This window comes from Toxorhynchites rutilus, chromosome 2 (genome assembly GCF_029784135.1).
Source record: "Toxorhynchites rutilus septentrionalis strain SRP chromosome 2, ASM2978413v1, whole genome shotgun sequence".
Classification (NCBI taxonomy): domain Eukaryota; kingdom Metazoa; phylum Arthropoda; class Insecta; order Diptera; family Culicidae; genus Toxorhynchites; species Toxorhynchites rutilus.
The window spans coordinates 180,992,583-181,017,244 of NC_073745.1; the positions used below are offsets into that span (position 1 = coordinate 180,992,583).

Here is a 24,662-nt window from a genome sequence, read left to right on the forward strand (position 1 = left end):
ACATAACTAAGCCAAATATGCATGACACATGTGCGTAAACTAAATGAGATACGGTGTGTGGCATTCTGTTTTCGAAATCTTATCACTACAATAATGACCACGCGAGATTGCAGCCTTGAAAACGGCAGTAAGTACTATTGAAGTAAGTATACCTGTAGAAAATAGTTATACACTTCAACACTCAAAAATATCCTTTGAATCACTTTGTTTGATACTATTCTCTCATTTTTTAAACCATTCACAACACTCTAAAATCCTCTACCTTTGCGAAGACATCTTCGTTTGAGTCATTTTATAACAAGCCATTCTATTCAAGTTTGGGAAAATAGTAGAATATTTTAGGATCAAATCTCATAAATATGATATACAATTAAATTTTTTTTTTCAAAATTCACGTTAGATAATTTTGAATCGCACCTCAAAAACTCACCATCATTAGATCGTGCTATTGGAAAACCACTCGAAAAGATGCATACTATTGCCATCACCCATAAAAATATACGAATTGAAAAAGATAAAAATATATAAAACTTGTGGAAGAAATCTAATTTTTGCCTCGTTTCCGACTTCAGAGCCATTCATATCTCAAGCAATTGATTGTGCCATGGCCTCGAATATATCTAAAGCTAAGCTAAGCCAAAACTAGTTTTTCTGTACCTTTTAGCAAAATTACATCTCCAACGCTCTCAAAACCATCATTCCCTAACAAACAATTCACAAATTATACTATTCAGCATCTTTCGCAGAACGGAAACAAAAAAAACGATTCGATTGAATTGATCAGGGCCCTAAATCTTTGAAGGTGAAAAATGAAGTAGCTTCGCTTCGACTAGAACTGCTTCGGCAGGCGCTCACAACAAGTGACTTGACTAGAAATTGAATTGACTAGCGGTGACTAGCGAGGATGACTGGTGAACTAGTGCAGTCAGTGGTTATTTTGGCTGACTCGACTAATGAATACAAATCTGCCTCTTCATTCAACTGACTTCAATCCGCATTTCTACTCCTCTAGGAACGAAATTTATACCCGCATACGCAATCTTATTTTTACGTCCGTATAAAGAGGAACGAAAACATGATTTCTGATGCAAAAAAAACGTACCCCATCAATGGACGGTTTATTGTCTACCCATCGTGAACTCAAACCAACGAACTTAGACATTTATCAAGTACCTTGCTGACCCGGCAAACTTCGTCCCGCCCAAAATTTGTTTTTTTGTTATCAATACCTTCAAACATTCACATTTTCTTACTAAGCGCAAGTTCATGAGTCCAATCGCAGAACTGTTCATTGATTGATCTTCTTATCGACCCCGTTAAATTTACCTTTTACTAAAAAAATACTAGTACTTCTACCAAAACTCATCATTATAATATCAGATTATTTTCAGACACAATTCTAATATGATAGAATAAAGACAGACCCCTCCCCTCTTCTCCTCTTAAAGAGGAGTGTCTATTCACCATAGAAACGTTTCGTGCCCCCTAAAATCTTCACATGCCAAATTTGGCTCCATTTGCTTGATTAGTTTTCGAGTTATGCAGAAATTTGTTTTTCATTTATATGACAGCCCACCCTAAGAGAGGGGAGGAGTGTAGAACCACCATAGAAACATTTATTGCATCCTGAAACCTCCAAATTCCAAATTCGGTTTCGATTGCTTGATTAATTCTCGGGTAATGCAGAAATTTGTGTTTCATTTGTATGGAAGCCCCCCTTAAGATAAGGGAGGGGGAGAAGTATCTAACCACCATAGAATCATTTATTGCACCCTAAAACCTTCAGATGCCTAATTTGGTTGCATTTGCTTGATTAATTCTCGAGTAATGTAGAAGTTTATGTTTCATTTGTATGGCTGCCCCCCTAGAGAGGGGGAGGGGTCTCAAACTATCATGAAAACCTTCCCCAACCCCATAAACCCCTTGAGTGGAGGGGGGAAGCGACTAAACGTCCGACTGACTGTTTAGTCGTTTTGGCGGAGAAACTGTGTGAAGAAGCCAAAAGACATTACTAACTGAATACGGATATAGTCAGTGAGATAGTCAGCTCAGTTTGGATCCATTGGATGACAACAAAAAAAAACACGTTGGTCGTTGCTGATGATATTCGTGGAACAGTGGCCTTGAAGCCCCACAGACAGCAGACTTTAGTTTGGTCGGCTTCTTAACCATTAAGGATAGATATGCAAACGCGCACGATGCATCAATTCAGTTGTTTCGATGTCTGCACTAGCCTATCGGCGGAAGGAATGTCTGCAGAGGCTCTTAGTGTATGAGCGCAACAGAATTAAAACTTGTTGCTCACTGTCGCCGTTGCCGCCGCTGACATTACTGCCGCTTCTGCCACTTCTGCCGCTTCTTCTGCTGCTACATGCTAGAACGATGGCCTTAGCACATGAGCTCTGCTTCTTGGTTAGAAAATGAATGATGTTTACGGAAAGTAACTGCCAAATTTATTTGATTCGACTGGTATAATCACAAGAGGTGTGGCTTACGATACAATACTTTGTATTTAAATCATATTCTGTTTGCTTCTTTTGGTCGTAATGAAAACGTGGCACATAGTGAATTTGTACAATGCTTGACATTTCACAATTATTCAATTGTTTATATCAAGGAAAATGAAATGTAATTCATTGTGATAGATGCGTAGAAATATTTCTTTGCGATCTATTAAAAAATGCTCGAGTTATAAGCTCTCGAAATATTACATTTTTTCCTACTTGTTCAGTGTCTAGATTTTTATTTTACCCCTTATTTGTTTCCGTTAGACGTAGTCCTACGTCAATAAACCAAGCAATCAAACATTCTTAGACCGTACAACAAATTTTAAGACTTAAAGACGAATTTTCGAAACGATGAAATGATTTTTCCACCTTTTCTAACACTTAAATCATATATCCTTTAGGCATTGTCCACCAATCAAGTTTAAACGTTTTCATCTATCTGAACAGAATTTCTGGCCATACAATAGACTTGAATACAATCCATACCATTGTGCTTCCCCCAGAACAGCTTTCCATTTTTCGATGTACTATCGGAACAATTTTCCAGTTTTTAAAATTTAGCCTCTTGTATTTCTCCTGGATCAACTAGATCTATAAGAACACTTTGTACTTCACTATTGAAATATTCTTAAAGAATTCTAATAAAATCATTCAAATTAGCAGCAACTTAATTGGCGGATACATCGTCTTTTTCAACAGGGCTAATGAATTTTTGAAAGATCACTAATCTGGTAAAAATCAACCACAGTTTAAGGTTAGAGTTTCCAAATAAATCGCTCAGTAAAACAGTAATTTATAACAAATATTTTATACTCAAAATACGGTACAAATTGATAAAAAAAACGGGACTCCCAAGAATAGTCCAAAAAACAGTACTGTACCGTTAAAAACGGTACGTTTGACCATTTTCACTTCACTGTTATGACTGTTATATCGTTCTCTCTGAAACATAGTTTTCTTCCTACACAGAATTCGTCTTTCACGATTTAGACATTGTTCACCTAGATAGAGATTATTTTCACAGATCACTTTTAGGGACCAATAAATACTTCTTCTGTAGTGTGGCTAAACATTAACCCCTTCACGTATAACTTCGAACCACACTCGTAGCGATAAGGGGCTGTCCACATACCACGTGGACAGAAAAAGCACGGTTTTAGACTCCCCCCTCCCCCTCCGTGGACAAGCATGGACATTTTCATACCCCTACCCCCTTTGTCCACGTGGAAATTAAAATAATTGAGGAAATAACTGATTTGCGCCTAAATTCCATTTTAATTCAATTTAAGTTGTTTTTATTTCAAATTTTACTTGCTGTGCCCTGTACCTGCTTTGTTGTGGCCCATTGTTCTTGTATGGTAGAGAAATGAGTGGCATAACAAAGCACATGTTTTTGTGAGTTTAATTTTGAAACATTTGTGAGTATACAATATTTTTTGTTTTTCCATTATCAGGGAAGATATAAAGGCTATTTGTTTTGCTAACACGGAAACACGCAATGTAAAGTTAACCAGGTGAGGAACAATCCGCATCTGAATATAAACTACACAACTTCAAAGATTGATCTTGAGCTTTGCTAATTGAGATAGCAAGCTCCAATCGAATAGAAATAAATGGATTTAAAATCATTTTCAAATGTATAGTTCACGATTTTCTAAACACTTGCAAAAAAAATGTGTTGATATCACATAAACGGCAGTCATAATCTAGTCAACTTGAGTATTTCGCTTTCATTTGATTCATATGGAATTCTAGTAGAACCTTTTACTACAGAGATATTCTCAATCGAATGAAAAGTTATGCTTTCATTTTGGATTATGAATATTTAATGACATAACGATTGCACAACAAATCGAAGTGGAAATATGGAAACTATAAAATGTTCTATACAAGATCCAGTTATTGCTTTGACAAATGCATTGTTTCATTTGTCAATTGCATTGTTACAGTGTTACAGTGTTAAGTGCGATTCACATGAAATAATTCACATAAAACGCCACGTTGCGTCAATTATTCTTCCAAGCAGTTCTTATGTAAACATTCACATACACCGGCAACGGCAACTTCGACTTGCCGTTGCTGGTGTATGTGAATGCTTCAATAGTAATTGCATGGAAGAATAATTAACGCAACATGACGTGACGGAACTTGAACGTGACGTGGATGTTGTATGTGAATCTCACTTAAAGGTGAATCGGAAATCCACCTCACGTTCACGTTACGTCGCGTCACGTTACGTCAATTATTCATTCATGCAATTCTTATGGAATCATTCACATACACCAGCAACGGCAAGTCGAATTTCCCGTTGCCGATGTATGTGAATGCTTTCATAAGAATTGCATGGGAGAATAATTGACGCAGCATGACATGATGGAACGTGAACGTCACGTGGATGTTGAATGTGAATCGCACTTTAGTCGGTAGCGCAAGTCAAAACCTTTTCACCATAGTTCGAAGAATTTTCAGAGGGTATTGAAGGCGTTTTAAAATATTTTATTATTTTTCAAATCCCATTCTGCATTGAGTGTCTAGATGACTTTCAAAGTGCATGCGGAGAAAAATGACATCAGACAACTTATGATACATTGATTCCCAACTATGGAATTAAGCTCAAATCTCAACTGTGAAAGTTGAATTTCTCTTGAGACTCATTTTTTGGTCTAAATTGACCTCAATTCAAAATTACGCTACTTAGAAGAATTTAATTGCATTCATTTGAAAGATGAGAAAATTTTCTGTTGTGGAACATTTTGAATAGTAAAAGATAATAATAGGAAAACATTGTAGTGTCGAGGAAGGAATTGTAGAAGGGTTGGATAGCTTTAATTTTGTTGATAGAAACAATCAAGTTTATTTTTATAACATTTATAAAAAAAATATGAAAACCCTCGAAAAACGACAAATTTGAATTTTTTTTTATCTTCTAAAAGCTACTTTAATCCATCAATTCAAATGTTTTACAACTGCATTATATGCGAAATTTTCGGAAAAAAATAGAATACTGGGTCAACTGATTCAAGTTTGACGACTAGTGGTGCATGTATCATTTCACGCAAATGTAAATATTAATTCCTAGAAATTGACGGAATTCCAATACTTTGAAAAATTCTGCCTTTTCGAGAAAGGTACAGGAAAACCTGTTTTTGTACGGTTGCTTTTTAAGCGATTTCTCATTTGTGTTAGTTGCGATAGTATTATTTGTGCGATTAGTTTGTGTGATTCAAGACCCGATGTTATAATAAAATCGCACAAAAAGAGTCGCATAAACGAGGAATCACGCAAAAAGGGACCGCACAAAAACAGGTTTGCCTGTAATGCGAGAAAATAATTTTACACGAAATTCTGCATGAAAAATTATAAGACTAACTGATTTGTTCGAGATAGAACAAAATTTATAGAGAATTATATTTGATGAAAAAACCATATGTGTAATATCATGAAAACTTAACCATTATGGAATCGTTTATTTTTTATAGGTTTGAGCTATGAACGTCTATGCACAGCCCGCATCTATAAAATTATAGGATCATACAAATTAGCTCTGTCGCTCACAGTTTACATGAGTTATTTTCAGAATATAGATTTCAGTGAAGAAGTTCAATGATATTAGTAAAAATATATGAAGCACTCTCAGGCAGCTAAATCCGTTTATTGATAAATACGGAGTACTCAGGATGGGCGAAAAATTTTAAAATTCTTGAATTCTTGGATCAGTTTTTATTAATTTGGAATGTATCGGTGATTATATTTGAAAAAATATTTATTTTTCGTGTCCACGTGGACATAGTCTATACCCCCTCCCCCCTCTCCGTGGACATGCGTGGACATTTTCATACCCCCTCCCCCACCCTAAAACTGTTCACATGGTATGTGGACAGCCCTTAAGACTGTGCCAGAACGTACAAAATCGAACCTCACTCGTCGTCTATCGATGTGAAATGGATACATGCTTCAGGCGTGTGATGATGCGGGACTGCTACGATCGTAAGTAAGACACACACACTCAGCAGAGTATCGAAACGACTCACTCTGCTCGTGTTTGGGCCCATTTGTTGGAAATTAAATCATACGGCAAGGGGTAAAGAAAGAACTAATTTCGGATGGTGATATAGAAAAAAAAACTTCAAAAGATATTTCAATAGAAAAAAAATTCGGTACTTTCGTATTAGTATCACCGGAGCCGAAATATAATAGATAGCATTTATTGTTCGCACTGGCTTTCAAATATTATTTGTATTGTTGTTGCCTTGTTTTTTTCTCTATTATAATGACTTTCAATACGTTTCGGCTGGTTCGTCACTTTTACTTCCATTTTTGGAAAAATGTCGGTAGTGAGAATTGAACTCGTGATCTCTGCGTGAGAAGTATGGATGCGTCGACGGCATACGTTTGCCCGGTTAAGTAATTGCTATCTATAGTATTTCGGTTTCTGTGACGCTAATACGAAAGTACCGAATTTTCCTCGAGCCTTACGTTCATTAAGCTTCTTACAAAATTCTTCGGATATCCACATTGAGGTGGTTTAAAAAAATGTACATTGTCATTTTGTGGTAGCCGTAATTTTGGATTTGAATTTTTCACAAATAACTGTGTTCTACTACTACGTCACGGTTCATCAATGAACCACGGTTGTTTTGACGTAGGACTACGTCTAACCGGAAGATATAGGGGGTGAAATGGAAATCTAGGCACTGAACAAGTAGGAAAAAATGCAAGATTTGGAACGCTTATAACTCGAGCATTTCTCAATAGATCGCAAAGGTTTTTGCATCAATTGATAGGAAATATATCTACGTATCTATCATAACGAATAACATTCCATTTTCCTTGAGATAAATAATTGAATAATTGTGAAATATCAAGCATTGTCAAAATGCACTATGTGCTCATTTTTGATTGGTCCATTTTGTGCTCCTCAAATCGTACCGACTAAAACGGGCAACCAGAGCAGCAGCGAAATAGAATGAAGCACGATTGGAAAGGAAAAAGAAAAAAATTAACGAAACATTGGTCGCGGTCTCACACATGCGTAATTCTCGAGCCAGCCAGTCAGCTTAAAAATCCCCGCTCCGCTGCCGTAACGATCATTCTCATCCGAACCGTACACCACATCGTTTCGCATCACCTCACATCAACAAACCAACACAAGCAGCCATGGTTGGATATGGCAAAGGAGGAAAAGTGAAGGGAAAGGCAAAATCCCGCTCGAACCGTGGTGGTCTGCAATTTCCCGTAGGTGTATCCGCCAATTGCACCGGAAAAGGTAGCTAGGTCGAGCGCGTTAGTACCTGTGTACCAGTCCACCTAGCCGGCGTTATATAGTTTCGGCCGCCGGAGTGATCGAGTTGGCTGGCACAGCTGCTCGCGACGATAAGAAAACCTGCATTCGGAACATAACACATTCGGTTCGGCGGACATCAAGACAACAGGCAGTTGCAGCGAATGGCGAGTGGCAAACGCAATCGCAAAACGGCATCAGGTAGCAGAAGAAAAAAGTTTGTTCTTTATACAAACTGCTTTGGTGGCAAATCCAGAACAAGGCGGCATCGAGGGCGTTCGAAATGGTTTTTTTCAAAACCACGAGTACTAAGTTTTCTAAATTGGAACCATTCCATAAAACAAGGCGCTTTTCAGGGCCATTAAACCTTCCAAAAAAGAGTTTAGGAAATAAAGTTCAATGCTTTCTAAAACATTATCCAAAATAATAATAAAACACAAATTGAAGTTTTCATAATTTGTTTGCCAGGATTTGATGAGTATGTGAATTTGGCAGTTGTTCTGAGCTTATTGATAGTTGGGGACTTTCCTGATTATTCAATTTTCACCAATTCTTAAATTGTTTCCAGATTGAAAGTACAGTAATCTACAATTAGTTCGACATTTAGCTAATTGGACGGACATGTAATGTGACTTATTTAGTTGGACATTTTTGTAAACATAGAGATCCAAATTATGATCCCACATTGAAAGTCGACACTGTACCACTGTCATCGCAAATGTTCAATTACAGGTTAAAATTACCTCCAATCCGGCACTGAGTGGTGGTAATGCGACGTGCCATTGACTGTAATTTACTGTAAAATATGTCACAAGCTGGATGGGAAGAAATTTTCCAACTGTGAAAGCTGTGGCGAGTGACAACAAATCGCTAAACAGGAAGGTTTAGCCGAACAAGATGGGGATTTCGAGTGATAACAAAACAATAAACTCTTTAGACTTTTTGTGATCCTGAAAAGGACCCTTTTTAGTCTGTATGTGAATCCAACGAGCGAACAAATCGTAATGAATGTATTTTTTTGCCATCGCTCCCTTTTAACGCTCATTCGTTCGTCTCGTTGGACCCGCCCCTTTGGCTGAGTCTGCCGATTTGTCTCTATCCTGTGAGCTAGAGTATAAAACACGCGGACCCCAAAAAAATATCTTATTTTCTTTCAAACCGTAAACCCGTGTGGTTGTACGGCATCGGCATCGTGTACTCAACAAAGGAGGAAAAGAGAAGGGAAAGGCAAAATCTCGCTCGAACCGTGGTGGTCTGCAATTTCCCGTAGGTGTATCCGCCAATTGCACCGGAAAAGGTAGCTAGGTCGAGCGCGTTAGTACCTGTGTACCAGTCCACCTAGCCGGCGTTATATAGTTTCGGCCGCCGGAGTGATCGAGTTGGCTGGCAAAGCTGCTCGCGACGATAAGAAAACCTGCATTCGGAACATAACACATTCGGTTCGGCTGTGGTGCTGTGGCGAGTGACAACAAATCGCTAAACAGGAAGGTTTAGCCGAACAAGATGGGATTATCGATTGATAACAAAAACACAACACCAAAAGTTCTTTTCAGAACCATTAACATATTCATAAAGAGTAAACAGTAAACTAATCCATTTTTCAGGTAGATAGGTAGGTATTCACGTAGGTGAAGAAAATAAAACAATATATTTAAAATATATATTTAACAAAAGCTGTCCCCTTTGCATAGTCCTACGTCACTCCGGTTATGTCCCCGACATTACCCACCCGTCTTTTATGAACCGGGGCTCTTCGTTTAACTGCAGCTCTATTTTGAGCCGCGGCTCTTTCTGGGCAGAAACTGTTTTGAATCGCGGCTCTTTTCTGAGCCAAGCCTCTTCTGAACCGCATTTTTTGAGCCAAGACTCTCTTGAACCGCGGCTTTTTTTGAGTCAAGCCTCTTCTGAACCGCGACTGATTCTTTTTTGAGCCTAGAGTCTTTTGGGCCGCGACTTTTTTTTTTGAACCACGACTCTTTTTTGGACCGTGGTTCATTTGTACAGAACCGTGGATCGTACGCACGTTTTGACGAACCGGCTCAAATGAGCGGCTCGTGAACGCCCGCCCATCTCTAATTCAACCATCCCTCATCCAGCTGAGACCGAAAGACATTTTTTAGCCGAACCTCAAACGGAAGAGCTACCCCAATAATTCCGTGGCCAAATTAAAGAAGCAGCTGATCGTCAAGGCCACGAAAGAGCTGAAGAACATACCGATAACCTATTTTTTTATTGGCCATGGCTATGGTTCCGGCCAATTGTAGTAAAATTTCCTAGCTCGCGTATTGACAACTTTAAAATCCCACAATTCTATTCTTCGTGGCCAGGTTGAAGGGTCCATAGCCTAATGCTTCATTCCGAGACTGACTCCTACCTTGAAGGATATGAAGCAACTATGCAACTATGATGGACTATTTTTCAGAAGAATTTTCGCTGGTTCTTCGGATGTTCCGTTCGTCTCGAGTTCTTTTTGTTGTGTTGGTATTACCGAACTTGAAATATCGAGGAACCGGAGAAAGTTTCGTAGGCGAAAGCCTTCACACATCAAGAAAACAGCGAACTGTCTGCATATTACCTTGTGAAGCTTCTCCGAAATTTTAACACAGATGTAATTGAAAACAGCATTTCAAGAACCGCCACAAACAACTTCAACGGGCTGATTTCATGGATTTTGCTGAGTAGCAGTCTGAAGAGGAACAGCTGATGAAAGAGATCTTTGCGAAGCAGATGGAGGCGCGGAAGATACAACTCGCTAGGGAGAAAGTATTGTTTGTTTTCAACAGATGAAGCCGTAACGGCAACTGCGCGAGCTTGAGCTGCAGTTCCAGCGTGAAATAGATAGATAGCAGGTAAAGTACGAGTAGAAATTGCTAGGACGCAATTTTTTTGAAGAGACAAGATACTACTAGAAAGCAAATGGAGAATTGTATCTATCGAGACAACGCGCTGTAGTAGCAAGAACCGTTGGAGTCAACATCGGTGATGCTCCGGAGGACAAACCGAAGCAAAAGGTAAGCAGTGGCTACAGCAGAAAGAACAAGGCGATTAAGGGTTCTCAATCAAAGATCCCCGAGGTGCTATCCCAAAATAAAGAACTACAATGCGACGATAGTAATGGTAGGCCTCCGGTCCTGCCAAATAAACAAGAAAGTGACGGTAAGATCGAGGATAGTGAGGATGGAGTGGAAAATAGCGATAGCGGAGCTAACGAGAACCCGATGAAAAGTGCTAGAGAAGAAGAAGGGGCGCAGCCTGGAAAACGATGTCACACGTTCTTCCAAAAAATTAAAGGGGAATATCAAGTTTGGCCACTGTTTATTACTAGCCTGAGCAGACAACAGAGGTCTGCGGCTTTTCGAATCTGGAAAAATTGATACGGTTGCAAACGGTTGAAACGGACTGCCTGATGAGTAACGCGCTGGATGCGGTGAAAAGTCAGCTCGTGATGCCGGATTCCGTTCCGGACGTAATTCGAGATCTACGGAATCTGTTTGGCAAACCAGAGGAGCTGCTTAATATACTCTTGGTGAAGGTGGGGGAACGCATCAGCTCCGAAGGTGGATCAGTTGGAAACTTTCATTCATTTCGGGATTACGATCAAGCAGTTATACGACCATCCCGAAGCTGCCCGTACACATCCTGAACACATCAACAACCCGATATTTGTGCAGGAGTTAGTCGATAAACTGCCTCCAAGCTACAAGCTGGATTGAGTCCGGTTCAAACGTAACAAGGTGGAAAGTCCACTGCGAGTGTTCACGAACTTTACTGATGTTTGACGTGTCTGAGGATACGGAGTTGTCTATGTTGTCGGTGCACGAGCCCAGGAAAGGAAACCCCAAGAAGAACGGAATTCGTACATGTGCACGATTTAGAGCAGAACCGGAATGTAAAATTTCGAACCGCAATCAGCAAGGCTTGTTGAATTCGTAAGCGGTCGGATCATCTCATGAAGTTTGTGAGAAGTTCAGACGTATGAAAATTGCGCACCGATTGGGGTAACATTAAAGTTAGAGTATTTGAAAATTATTTGTGACGAAGAATACCCGACGAAGTGAACTGTCCTCAGCTTCGTTATGGCGCAATTCGATGCTTTTGGATTTCTCACTCCAATTACCGTGTGCGGAAAGATGTTGGTCCAACATCTTCGTATTCGTACGAAGTTCATCAATCATCGCTGGTTTGTTGGCATAGACCATAGACTTGACGTAGCCCCACAGACTAACGGCGTCAAATCGCACGACCGAGGCGGCCAATTGACTGAGCCATTTCGTGAGATAACACCAAACTTGATTTTCAATAAATCGATGATTAAATTCACCGTGTGGCTTGTGGCACCGTCCTGTTGGAACCACATATTGTCTGAGTCCGTATCATCCAATTCAGGCCAAAAATATTCGGTTAACATTGAGCGGAAGCGATTCCTATTCACAGTAACGTGCCGGTCTTGATAATCACGGAAGAAGTACGGCCCAATGACGCCGCCGAACCATAAACCGCACCAAACCGTATTTTTTCGGGATATAATGGTGAGTCATGGAGTACGTGTGGATTGCTGCCTAACCAATAACGCATATTTTGCTTACTGACGAAGCCATTCAACCAGAAATGAGCATCATCGCTGAAAATGATTTTTTGATGAAAGTCCGGACCATTTTCAAATTGTTGCTCAGCCCAATTCACGAACAGACGACGTTTCTGGTGGTCAAGCGGCTTCAGTTCATGCGTCAATTTGATCTTGTAAGAATGTAGGCCAAGATCTTTTCGTAAAATTCGCCACAACGACGTCACAGAGATGCCCAATGCTTGAGAACGACGTGTGAGAGACTGATTTGAGATCTTCCTCAATTGATGCGCTAGCGGCAGCAATATTCTCGACACTACGGGCACTTCTTTGTCTCACTGGCACGAGAACATTTTGTACTGTGCCTGTAGATTCAAATTTGCCACTAGACGCTCAATTGTTGATCTGGCAGGAAGATTATGACGACCATAAATTGGACGTAGTGCTTTTAAAGTTGAGGCCATTGGCTCCGAATTTCGGTAGTAAATTTTTAAAATCTCGACTCATTGTTGGATCCTATATCTTTCCATTTTGAAATGGCAAACCTTACTGAAGAGAAATATCCAGAGAGCGGGAAAAATATGGCGTCGTTTGCTGTCCCTATCGGTCCACTTTTGTAGCGTCCCTATTTAAATACCATTTATTTGCTGAAGCGAGTGAGACAGCGCACAGGTGCGTTGCGTATGCTCGCGGAGTGGTGATGTATGCGCTGGTTATAAGCCGGTTCAAGGTGACTCCATGGAAGCAAATTTCTTTCCCGCGCTAGAGCTTCTTGTGGATGTCCTCGGAGCCCTGTTGTCATAGACGGTACTGCAGAGCCATAGCTTTAAAGTTGATAAAGTGGTATACTGGATCGACGCAATCGTGGTGCTGTTGTGGATTCGATCCGATCAGCGCAGATACAAATAGCTTGTCGGGTTTAGGTTCGGATAAGTAATAAGCTTGACAAAGCTGACGGACTGGTACTAGGTTCCAACGATATTAAATGTAGCAGACAAGATTACGAAGTGAGGCAAGGACCCAGAAATGCATTCTGATAGTACGTGGGATCGAGAATCACCCTTTTTGTACAAGAGAGAAGAGTGGCCAAAAAAGAAATTACCTCCAGCGTTTAGAAGCGCTGATTTTTCTTCACGACGGTAAGCAAATAACGGACGAGATTCTGCACCATCGTCAAATCAGTGGACATAATCAACTCATGTCCGCCAACCTACGTTTCTCAGCAGTCTGACGAAGCAGAAGCACTGACGCCGACTCGTGTTGTGAAGGGTGCTTCACCAAATTCACCGTGTGTTGTTCTACCTACTTGATCCCAGCGGCGGCGCTTCGAGACGCTTTCCAGCGTTCGCAGCAGCTAGCTAACTTGATGCGGGAACGCTGGGTTTAGGAGTACGTTCCATCGCTGAGTACGAAGACCAGGTGGTTTGGTTAGACCAGACCGCTGCGAGCAGAAGAATTTGTGTATATCGTCGAAGCCAATAATCGGAAGAGCTGGATTCATGGGATAACACTGAGCGGGATATGACTCCCAGGACAGGGTTACGGGTCGGGAAATGTTCTGGCCAACTTGGTGTTGTTCCTGCCGCATCGGTGTAGATTTTGATTGACGAGGAAACGAACGAAATATGAGAAAATCGTCAAAGACAGAAAGAGGTGAAAATTGTGGAAAGTTGAAAAGAAAAAGTTGCTGAAAGTTATTGGGAAGTTTGAAGAAAGTTAGATCATGTCTCACTATAAATAAAGGTGCTAAAAAAATTCGTGTCCAAAAGCGCGGTGTAAATAAACAGAGAGAATGCAGTGAGCAGTGATTGCTGCGATGACAAAATGTGCACGAGAACAGTGCGGTCGTAAACACTGAGAGAAGCTTTCCCACTATCGGTGATGGGCACGTAGGTAATCGGCCAGATTACCGTGCACTATCCGCTACTCTACTGAATTCTTATCTAATGTTCAGAGGGGTGAACTTTAAAATCATCCGATTCCAATTTTGCATTTTATCAGCATGTAAAAATGGATTATCTAAAGCGTTACATAGCCGTTTTTCGATATCTCATTTTTTCGATTTTATTATGAGCTTCATTTTCATTTCGGCGATTCTTCATAAAAAAATGACTCATTTTTAACAAAAATGGCCGTCGTTTTGGCAATTTTAAAATTTTCAAAAACCCCTATGTAACGCTTTAGGTATTCTGAGACACTTCAGAACCTTGCTTCAGAACCGATACCACCAGCAAGGTACCGAGCGTACCAGCGTACTAATCATAATTCGTGCAATCAAAAAATCGAAAATACATATTCAAATATACCTTAAACAATAACCAAAATGGTCGTTTTTTCTAGGAAGCACGAACCCGCCCAATTCCAGCTTCACCTATCCGGCAAAACGATCCAACACTCTGTGTTTTTCAAATACCTGGGTGTATATTTTGATTCTAAGTGTACCTGGGGGAGACACATTGCGTATTTGAAACAGAAATGCCAGCAAAGAATCAATTTTCTCCAAATAATAACCGGAACATGGTGGGGTGCCCATCCAGGAGACCTCATTCAGTTGTACAAAACAACGATATTATCAGTGTTAGAATATGGCAGTTTTTGCTTCCGATCAGCTGCCAGGATTCATATTCTCAAGCTGGAGAGAATACAATATCGTTGCTGGCGTATAGCCATGGGGTGTTTGCATTCGACATATACGATGAGTCTCGAAGTATTGGCAGGAGTACCCACGCTTACTCTTCGGTTCACAGAATTATCTTACAGATTTCTCATCCGTTGCAAGATCATGAATCCATTGGTGATTGATAACTTCGAAAATCTACTCCAACTGACTCCTCAGTCAAGTTTTATGTCTTTATACCATGAGTACCTTACCCACGACGTGCACCCTTCACAAGGCATCTCCAACCAAGTTTGCTTCCCATACTTCTGCAATTCCTCTGTCATTTTTAATCTGTCCATGCGACAAAAAATCCATGGAATCCCAGGTGATCTGGTTGCTCCGATTCTATTCCGTCGATATTTTCGGCAGAATATGGGAAAGTTAGATCTGATAAAATGTTCTTTACTGACGGTTCATTCATAAACGGGTCTACTGGCTTCGGCATCTTCAATGAAAATTCCAGTGCCTCTTTCAAACTCAAAGATCTTCGTTCCGTGTATGTCGCTGAACTGGGTGCGATATATTACGCATTAGGGATCATTGAAACATTGCCCATCGACCACTATTTTATTTTTTCAGACAGTCTCAGCTCAATAGAGGCAATCCGCTCAATGAAAGTTGATAAATGCTCATCTTATTTCCTAACAAGAATAAGACAACTATTGAGTGTTTTGGTCGAAAAATTATTCAAGATTACCTTAGCATGGGTTCCCTCTCATTGCTCGATTCCGGGGAATGAGAAAGCGGACTCGCTAGCTAAGGTGGGCGCTTTAGAAGGCACACTTTTTGAAAGGCAAATTGCTTATAATGATTTTTTCCACATTCCTCGTCAGTATACGCTCGTAAGTTGGCAGCACATGTGGAGTGAAGATGAGTTCGGTCGTTGGTTACACACGATTATTCCTAAGGTCTCGACGAGTGCATGGTTCAAGGGATTGAATGTAGGTCGTGATTTCATTAGCGTGATATCTCGGCTTATGTCCAATCACAACAACCTAAACGCGCATCTCTATCGCATTGGGCTCGCAGCAAACAATCTTTGTGATTGTGGCGATGGCTACCACGACATCGAGCATGTTGTCTGGTCGTGTATCCGGTTCCATGCTGCTCGCTCTCAGCTCTCTAGAGCACTGAGAGCACAAGGCAGACAATCGGATATCCCCGTCCGGGATATCTTAGGTAGCCGTGATCCTGATATTCTGCTTCATCTATACCTGTTCCTCAGAAACGCCGATGTCAACGTTTAATGATGTTTCCTTCGTTGTGTCCCCGTTTCATATCCCTCCTATCCAAACGATAACTTTTACTTAGTCGCGGCAATACATACACACACTCTTTACAGATACACGGGCCAAAGGTTGTGCAGTCCACTGATCATTCAACAAGAGCCAAAGGTTGTACCGCTTATGACAACTCTACACGAGCTGATGATTGCGCCGGCTAGTGACCATTCTATCCTGGATTCCTCGAATCGAGAAAGACGCACCACGCTAGATATGGGGTACAGACTAGGGGGGCGTTGCTGATTAATGGTCAGCTGCATCCCAATAGGAGGTATCCCGTGTCGGGCACACGTACAGAGCATCGAAGACTGCAACATACCAATTATGAGAACACTTGTAATACTAACCTCGAGCCAACCGCGAGTGATCGGTTACATATTACTAACATAGTTGTAAGCAAACTTTGTCGAAATATTGAACTCCCGGCCCCGTTAGGCTGACGGCATATGAGCCTTAATAAAAATATATATTTTGGATAAAAAAAAATCTATAGTGTATTTACGTTTCAACTTATTCTACTATTTATAGCAAGGGGACGACAGAACTCCAAATGTCTTAGGCAACATAGGCGAAATCATTGAAAAATTCGGGTTCTTGTCGGTTTCGAGGTGTTGAGACCAAAGAGACAGTATCATGAATGAGACTTTTCTGTAAAAGAAAATGCCAAAAATAGTATTTTTTTTATCAGACTCTCTTGCAATTGCGTTGCAGTATTATGAGTTGCAGAAAACATAACAATACAAATGATATATCAATATGAAGATAATTGTGAATTATTCCTGAATTATTCTTAAAGGCGGTGAAAAAAGGCGGTTATGATTCTTTGTACTTTTTTCTAGAGAAAGTATGCCAAATTTGTTATTCCGTTTAAGATGAAGATATTTTAATTTTAAATACATGATTTACTGGAGCTTGAAATTGATGCTACCGGTGAAAACAGTTTTAACAACATATAGCAGATAAGGATCGCAATAGAGTCTGCAGCAAGAAACCTAAGACCGGGCCGCTGGTGATTGGAAAGAAACGATGTTCTGGTAGTTCCACATCAGTCATCGGTAAGATACCAGTCGAAGTGTTCGAATAAGTGGTGCAAAGTTTGCATAGATCATCTTCACCATTTCATTTTCACTTTTCTGCAATGTTTGTGTTTCATTTAAAAATGAAGAACAGCATCCTTAAAATTACCCTTTATTTGTAACAGAGAAATTTTAGTGGAAACTGTTTTTAAATTATGATACGCTTATAACGCGAATTCGCATTAATAAAAGAACACAAGCAAAGTCATTTAAAGTAATCTAATCAATCAATACTTAGTGATGTATGCCAATTCTATCACAAAGCACACGCTGGTCTGACACTGACAACAAATTCATTCACGCAACAGCGATTTCGGCAACTTAAAATAGCAATGTTGAGTAGGAGCCATGGGAGAGAGGCAAATAAACGCGGCAAATCTTCACATTTATCAGCAATATATGACGAAGAGAACGAATGTTCCATATTCCACAAACATGGCCACAATGAAAGCACAATCATTGAACAGTAGTTGTGCCTTTGTGATGCATGCCGCACACGTCTTCAAGTTCCTCCAGCTTGTGTGGTATGCGTATAATGAATCCGACGGACAGCGCGCATTCATAAAACGCGTTTTCTTCGTTACTCGTTTATTCTTTAACTGCATAGTACGAAATATCGTATTCCGTGCTATATATCATTTATTATCTCCGAACCTCTCTATTATTCTTCCTACTTGGTGTTCTCTGTCTACCAAATGGCAAGAGAGCAACTTTTTCAGCTCTTTAAATGTGACAGCCAAGGCATCGGTTGCCAGTATTGCATTTTTCGGAAAATCGCATTTTCAATTGAAAAGCTGTGATTTTGAAAATGCCATGAATTATCGAAATACTTTCGGAACTCTACTATTACTGACCCATGATGATACAAACCGAACTTACGAACAATAATAATTTCATAATTTATTCAAATTGCCGTTTCTTAATAGAGCAACAACTTATTTTCATCTCCATAAAGAGGGTATGGTCGTTTTCGTTGATGACTTATAACGAATTCGTTTTTTAACGTGGGTTACTTCCCTGTTACATAATCAAAGTTTCACTAATATTAGTCCTGTAAGTTGTAGAAATCTACAAGTTGTTTACACTAATATTATCAGTGCTACATATCACATATTACAAGTAAATGTTGCATAAACAAAATACAACCCAAATACAATTACCCTCTACCAGATTATGAAAGCCGAGGGTAGTCTTAAGTCTTGTAAATTTGAATGAAAATTTCTACTACTGTTTTTTGATTACATGTATTGAGTAGTCCTGATACCTACTTAACTATTTGTCTATACTTTTCATCTTCTAGTTTGTTTTGAGGAGGCTTTTAACTTCGCGGTTCATTCACCTCTATACTTTTCCGAACGTAAAGCCGTATAACATCTCAGTGCGAACCCATCAGTTTTCGGATTGTAACTAGTGCGAAACTAGGTTGGAACTGAGTGAATAAAAAAACCTTTTGAAGGCAGTTAGGTTGAAGCTTGTGCGAACCTAGGTTGGAACTAATCAAAAAAGAATTCGCTATTAAACGTATATCCATCAAAATAAACACATTTTTTTTAATTCTTTGAATTGATTCAGTATTTTCTGCTTTTTTGACGTATTTCGACTGAAATTTTATATATTTCTAGGTAAAATTTGAATCGCTGCCGTAAGATGCTTCATTTACTCGTTGTGACATATTTGTGACATATGATTTTAGTATTATTATTTCGTTTCGTTGGTGATTTCTGTAAAATATTTCTCATAGGGAAAATGTTACCCATTTTACAAAACAAATACCTCAAGTCAATAAAGTTCCGCATTGACGAAAAACATTAGAATCAGATGCTTCAAATTGAACTTGTTGAAGGAACATTTGTTGGAACTATTCAACACATTTCTTAAGCAGTTTATTGTTCCACATGAGAAACCAAATACAACTGAAGAAATAACTCAGACAGTGCTGGTTTCTATAAAAGTTGACATGTCTAGAAATAAAGATGTCATTTTCTGCTTACTGCACAGATTCAGTTTCCATTCTTTTTCAAAAATTTAAAATTGAACAATTTTCTGTAAAAACTGTTAATGCGCGAAAAACATGAGTTTTCCCACGGTTCTTCCTCGGATTTGACTAAGACAGCAACAGTCTGTATAATACCTGACAAATTTATCTCAACAACCGAATTTCAACTGACCGTAAACCGAACAAATGCTTTTAATTTAACCACAATTACACTTTATTTTGCTATATTATATTGACTTTCAGACTTTTTGCTGGTTCGTCACTCGGACCAACAGCTTTACTACCATTCTGAAGGAAGAATGTCGGGAGTGAGAATTGAACTCGTGACACCATTACCGTGAGAGGTACGGGTGTTACCCACTACGCCAGATCACCTACGCACAATTACTCTGCCTTTCACCGAATAAGGAAAGTTGCACCGCTGAAGCAACAATTTGCTAACAACATTATCTCCGCCGTTACATGAAACAATCCAATGCGTATAAATATAGTGTGACGTCTCGATTATATCACGCCCAAAAAAAAATTTCGCGTGATAAAATGGAAACGTGATATATTCGAAACAGATATTTTGAATTGTATTTTTGTATGAATTGCACCCTTTTTGCGTTATCAGATCGCGTATTTCAGAGCTGCTTTTTTCGGTTGATTACTGTAAGTATTCATCATTTTTTCTTCATCTATTTCCCATTTCCCATATTCCGGTATCTTCATCCTTTTCTGATGGATCATTCACTATACTGATAATTTGGCTGTCGGAAAGTTGTGTGTGAAATATCCTTCCTTCTTCGAAGTTCGGAACCACTATTTGATTTCCAGGATCAGAAATCATAAATAAAGTGGATACAGAAATCCTGTCTTCCATATGTAAATATTTGTTATGGACCACATCTACTTGCTTCCAAGATTTTATGATGATGGTTTACGTGCTACAATTCTTCATATAGCTAGATCTTTCAATGTTATTTTTTCAGTGCCTTGTCCAGTATTTCCGAATTTAGCATGACTGACATTTCTAATTTTTCTCGATATATTACTTTTATGTTTTGAATTATCCACCATTCTGTTGACGTTGGGCAATATTTAATCAGTCCATCTCCATAGGAAACTTCATTCCAACAATGATGCGCAATGCAGTTATCTATTATCGAAACTCCCTTAGGCTGTAGTCTTTTTCGGGAACTTCCAGAATAATGATTTTAAAAGCATTCAAGTAATAGTTTCCGCAACATCAATCTTAAATTTTTCAATTCTCATCAATGGATGTTTATGGTTACCAGAAGCATTGGACCATGACAATTATCTTGTTTTTTCAGCTTTGATTCATGCGACTCCTTTTTTCCTCCAAATGAGTTAACGTTTATCTGGTAATCATTTTGAAAAATAAGACAGATTCGTTGCAATTATATATCTGGTCAACGGTCAAATCATAAGTCTTGAAGTAGTTGAAAAATTGTTCTCTGAAACTATCCATCGCACATATTTTAAAATTAGAATCAGAATCACTGAACTTAAACGACGCAGACACTCCAAATTTAGGTTCTTAGCTTGATAAATATTTTAAAAGAAATGCTATCAAGTTCTCGTTACTTGAGAAACCACAGCCGTATATAGCCGTTTCTAGCTTGCAGTATTTCCCTTAAAGTAAATATAGAAAATCTACCATCAATTAATTTAAACATTAAAACAATTCTACCTTCAGCAACATATTCAATTTATCTTATAATGCTCGATGGTTTCATACCAGACAATTTATCATTTTAGTTCTCTCTTTTAGTATTCTTGTGATTGTCGTACACTGTATACCGAAATGTTGAGCGATTTGTGATTTGGATTTCATTTTTCATTAGCTTATATCGCCTAGTTGGCACTACACAAGAATTAATCTATTACGAAACAGTATTACCGACTATCTTGAAAAGGAATTTCAACAATTGACTAAATAATATACATTACGACTGTCTCTTACACGCCTCAAATTGGAAAACGACATAGGTCGTGCATCTAATTTCACACAATCGAAGAAAAAGTTGCACAAATTATTGATAGTTTTTTATTCTGACCTTATGGAAATAATATGCTTTGAGGCTTATGTATGAGTATGTGGTATACTATACAAATCCTACATTGAGATTTTTTGACGTAGGACTACGTCTTTCATTTCTGTACCGGGGTGTAAGTTCAAAGTTTCGAAAGCGAGAGAGTGACGCTGGACTGCAAGGTTTTGAACGTTAATTCCTCATTACCGGCTGAATGTACGTCACAATGTACTATTTGCGTAATTTTTAAAGTACTTTGTTGAGGTTTCTATGGGTATCGAATGAAAGGGCTTGACCAGTAGAACACAATTATTTATGGAAAATGTAAATCAAAGATGGCGACAGCTACAAATTTTCTCAGAAATATGTATATCAAATGAAAGGGATTGACTAGTAGAACACAGTTATTTATGAAAAACGTAAATCCAAGATGGCGGCCACTACAAAATGGCGGATTACAAATTTTCTCAGAACCCCTTCAATATGTATATCAAATGAAAGGGATTGACTAGTAGAATTCAGTTATTTATAAAAAATGTAAATCCAAGAACACGGCCGCTACATAATGGCGGATTGCACATTTTCTCAGAACCCCGTAAAATATGTATAATAAATTAAAGGGATTGACTAGTTGAACATAGTTATTAATGAAAATTCTAAATCCAAAATCCAAATGGCGCCATATACAGGGTTTGACATAGCTGTCAACCAAAGCGTCATATCGTTAGTTGAATGTCTGCCATTTTACAATATGGATCGTTTTAGCATCGCACAACGTGTTAATTTTGTTAAATTATACTATAAAAATGATGAAAAACCGGCAAATGTTTTTCGAGCATTACGGACGGATTTTGGTCGTCATGGACGGCCTACAGAGCACACAATCGCTAATGTAGTGCGTAAATTCGAACAAACTGGATCCGTAGCGGATATTGTGAAACCTGTGCATCATCGTAATGTGCGTTCGGCCGAAAATATTGCTGCTGTTGCTGCCAGTGTGGAGGATGACCCGAATGTTTCGATTCCAAAGCGTGCTCAGCAATTGGGCTTGTCGAACACATCATTGTGGCGAATTTTGCATTTGGACTTGCACCTACATCAATATAAAGTCCAACTGGTACAAAAATTAGAGCGTGGTGACCATGGAATGCGTCGGGCATACGTCGATTGAGTGAACGAACAACAGCAGCAAAATGCAGATTTTTCGCATCAAATTTTCTTCAGCGATGAGGCACATTTCGAGCTCGGTGGCTATGTGAACACCCAAAATTTTCGTATATGGGGCTCAGAAAATCCACACGTGATTGTTGAGAGGTCATTGCATCCGCCAAAAGTCACTGTTTGGTGCACATTATGGTCTGGTGGAGTCATCGGGCCGTATTTCTTTGAAAATGAGGACGGCGAGACGGTAACTGTGAATGATGAGTGCTATGGCCGCATGTTAACCGATTTTTGTTGCCACAAATTGAAGATATGGATACGGATGACATGTGGTTTCAGCAGGACGGCGCCACGTGCCACACAACACAACCGAACATGGCCATATTGCGAACGAAATTTGAGGGACGCATAATTTCGCGTTTTGGTGATGCCAATTGGCCGTCCAGATCATGCGATTTGAACCCGCTAGACTTTTTTTTGTGAGATTATGCGAAAGACCGTGTCTATGCCAACTCTCCGCAAACTCTTGAACATTTGAAAGACGACATTCGTGAAGTTATGACCGAGATACCGCCCCATATGTGCCGAAATATCATCGAAAATTATCTTTTCCGGATCAAGGTGTGCGAGGAAGCCCTAGGTGGACATTTGAATGATGTTGTATTTCACACATAATGGCATAAACCAAACTTGAATTTGAAATAAAAGTTCCATCGAAATTCGAATTCTAAGTGTGTTTTATTTCAATTTAGTTTCGGAATTTAAAGTTGGAAAATCCTGTATATATATATTCAAAACCTCATCAATATGGCTATCAACAGAAAGTTCTCGACTAGTAGAACAAAGCAGATAATGAAAAATCCAACTCCAAGATGGCCGCAGTACCCAAACAACTAGTTACTTATTAAATGGTTTTATTCAGTTTGACCTGTTTCTATGTATGTTTGAATGTTTGTAGGGTTGTCTTACATTAATAGAAAATTGACCCCGTTCCTGTTGACTGATTGATCTGAAAAATGGAACATACATTCAATTCTACTGTCATTATAAAACTGCGTATTCCATGATCTTAAAAAATTCAAAATTCAAGATGGGAATTGGATTTTTCATTATCTGCTATGTTCTACAAGTCGAGAACTTTCATTTGATAACCATATTGATGAGGTTTTGGAAAAAAAATATGGCACTATCTTGTCGTGGCGGCTATTTTGGGTTAAATTCTTCATAAATAACTGTGTTCTACTAGTCAAGCTAGTCATTTGATACCCACATTGATGGTATTCTGAGAAAATATGTAATCCGCCATTTTGTATTGGCCGCCATCTTGGATTTGCATTTTTCATAAATAACTGTGTTCTACTAGTCAAGCCCTTTCATTTGATACCCATATTGATGAGGTTCTGAGAAAATATGTAATCCTCCATTTTGTAGTGGCCGCCATCTTGGATTTGAATTTTTCATAAATAACGGCATTCTACAAGTCAAGCCCTTCCATTTGATACCCATATTAGCCATTCAATATGGCATTATTATACAAATTATTCAAAATTTCTGAAAATCAAAAATAAAATACTCCGGATAATCGAGTCAAAAATTCCGGATAATCGGGTCCGGCCTGTATGTACTAATTATTTATCTCATTGTAGAACACGACTATTTGAAAGTGAATTCATTCACAAAACACTTTATCGGATTTTGTTCGGAGATAACCTAAATGTATCTGGCAACCGCTCCGACCGCCAAACGCAAAGCGTACGATTTGGTCAGCTAGCCAAAGTTTGTTTTTTTTTATTTTTAGCTACTTCCACTCATTTCTACACTATCTTTACACTTACATATATACATGGAAATAGAATGAAAGAATTCGGCATGAGGAGCATGTGTACATTGCACGCAAAAAAAAAATCGATTTTTGGTATTTTGTTCTACGTTCTCATTAAAATTACTCTCGAAACATAAAACTTGCAAAAAAAAACAGAGGTGAGCAAATGAACACGTGAATAAAAACAAAACCGATAATATATTCGGCAATATATGGCACGTCGGTGAAAAACGACCATCGCGCAGTTTTTCAGTTTTAAACAACTTACAGCCGT

At 39.0% G+C, this 24,662-nt stretch overlaps 2 protein-coding genes across 3 annotated transcripts in view; one reads left to right on the forward strand and one right to left on the reverse strand.

Annotated features, from left to right (window-relative positions):
- LOC129764250 (polyhomeotic-proximal chromatin protein) overlaps positions 1-24,662 on the reverse strand; it is a 149,913-nt gene that overhangs the window by 119,004 nt on the left and 6,247 nt on the right. The gene's annotated exons all lie outside the window — the stretch shown is intronic.
- LOC129766469 (uncharacterized) overlaps positions 24,281-24,662 on the forward strand; it is a 32,626-nt gene continuing 32,244 nt past the window's right edge. The window contains exon 1 of the mRNA XM_055767002.1: positions 24,281-24,318. Within this exon, the coding sequence (XP_055622977.1) occupies positions 24,281-24,318 (38 nt within the window). The remainder of the gene's footprint in view (positions 24,319-24,662) is intronic.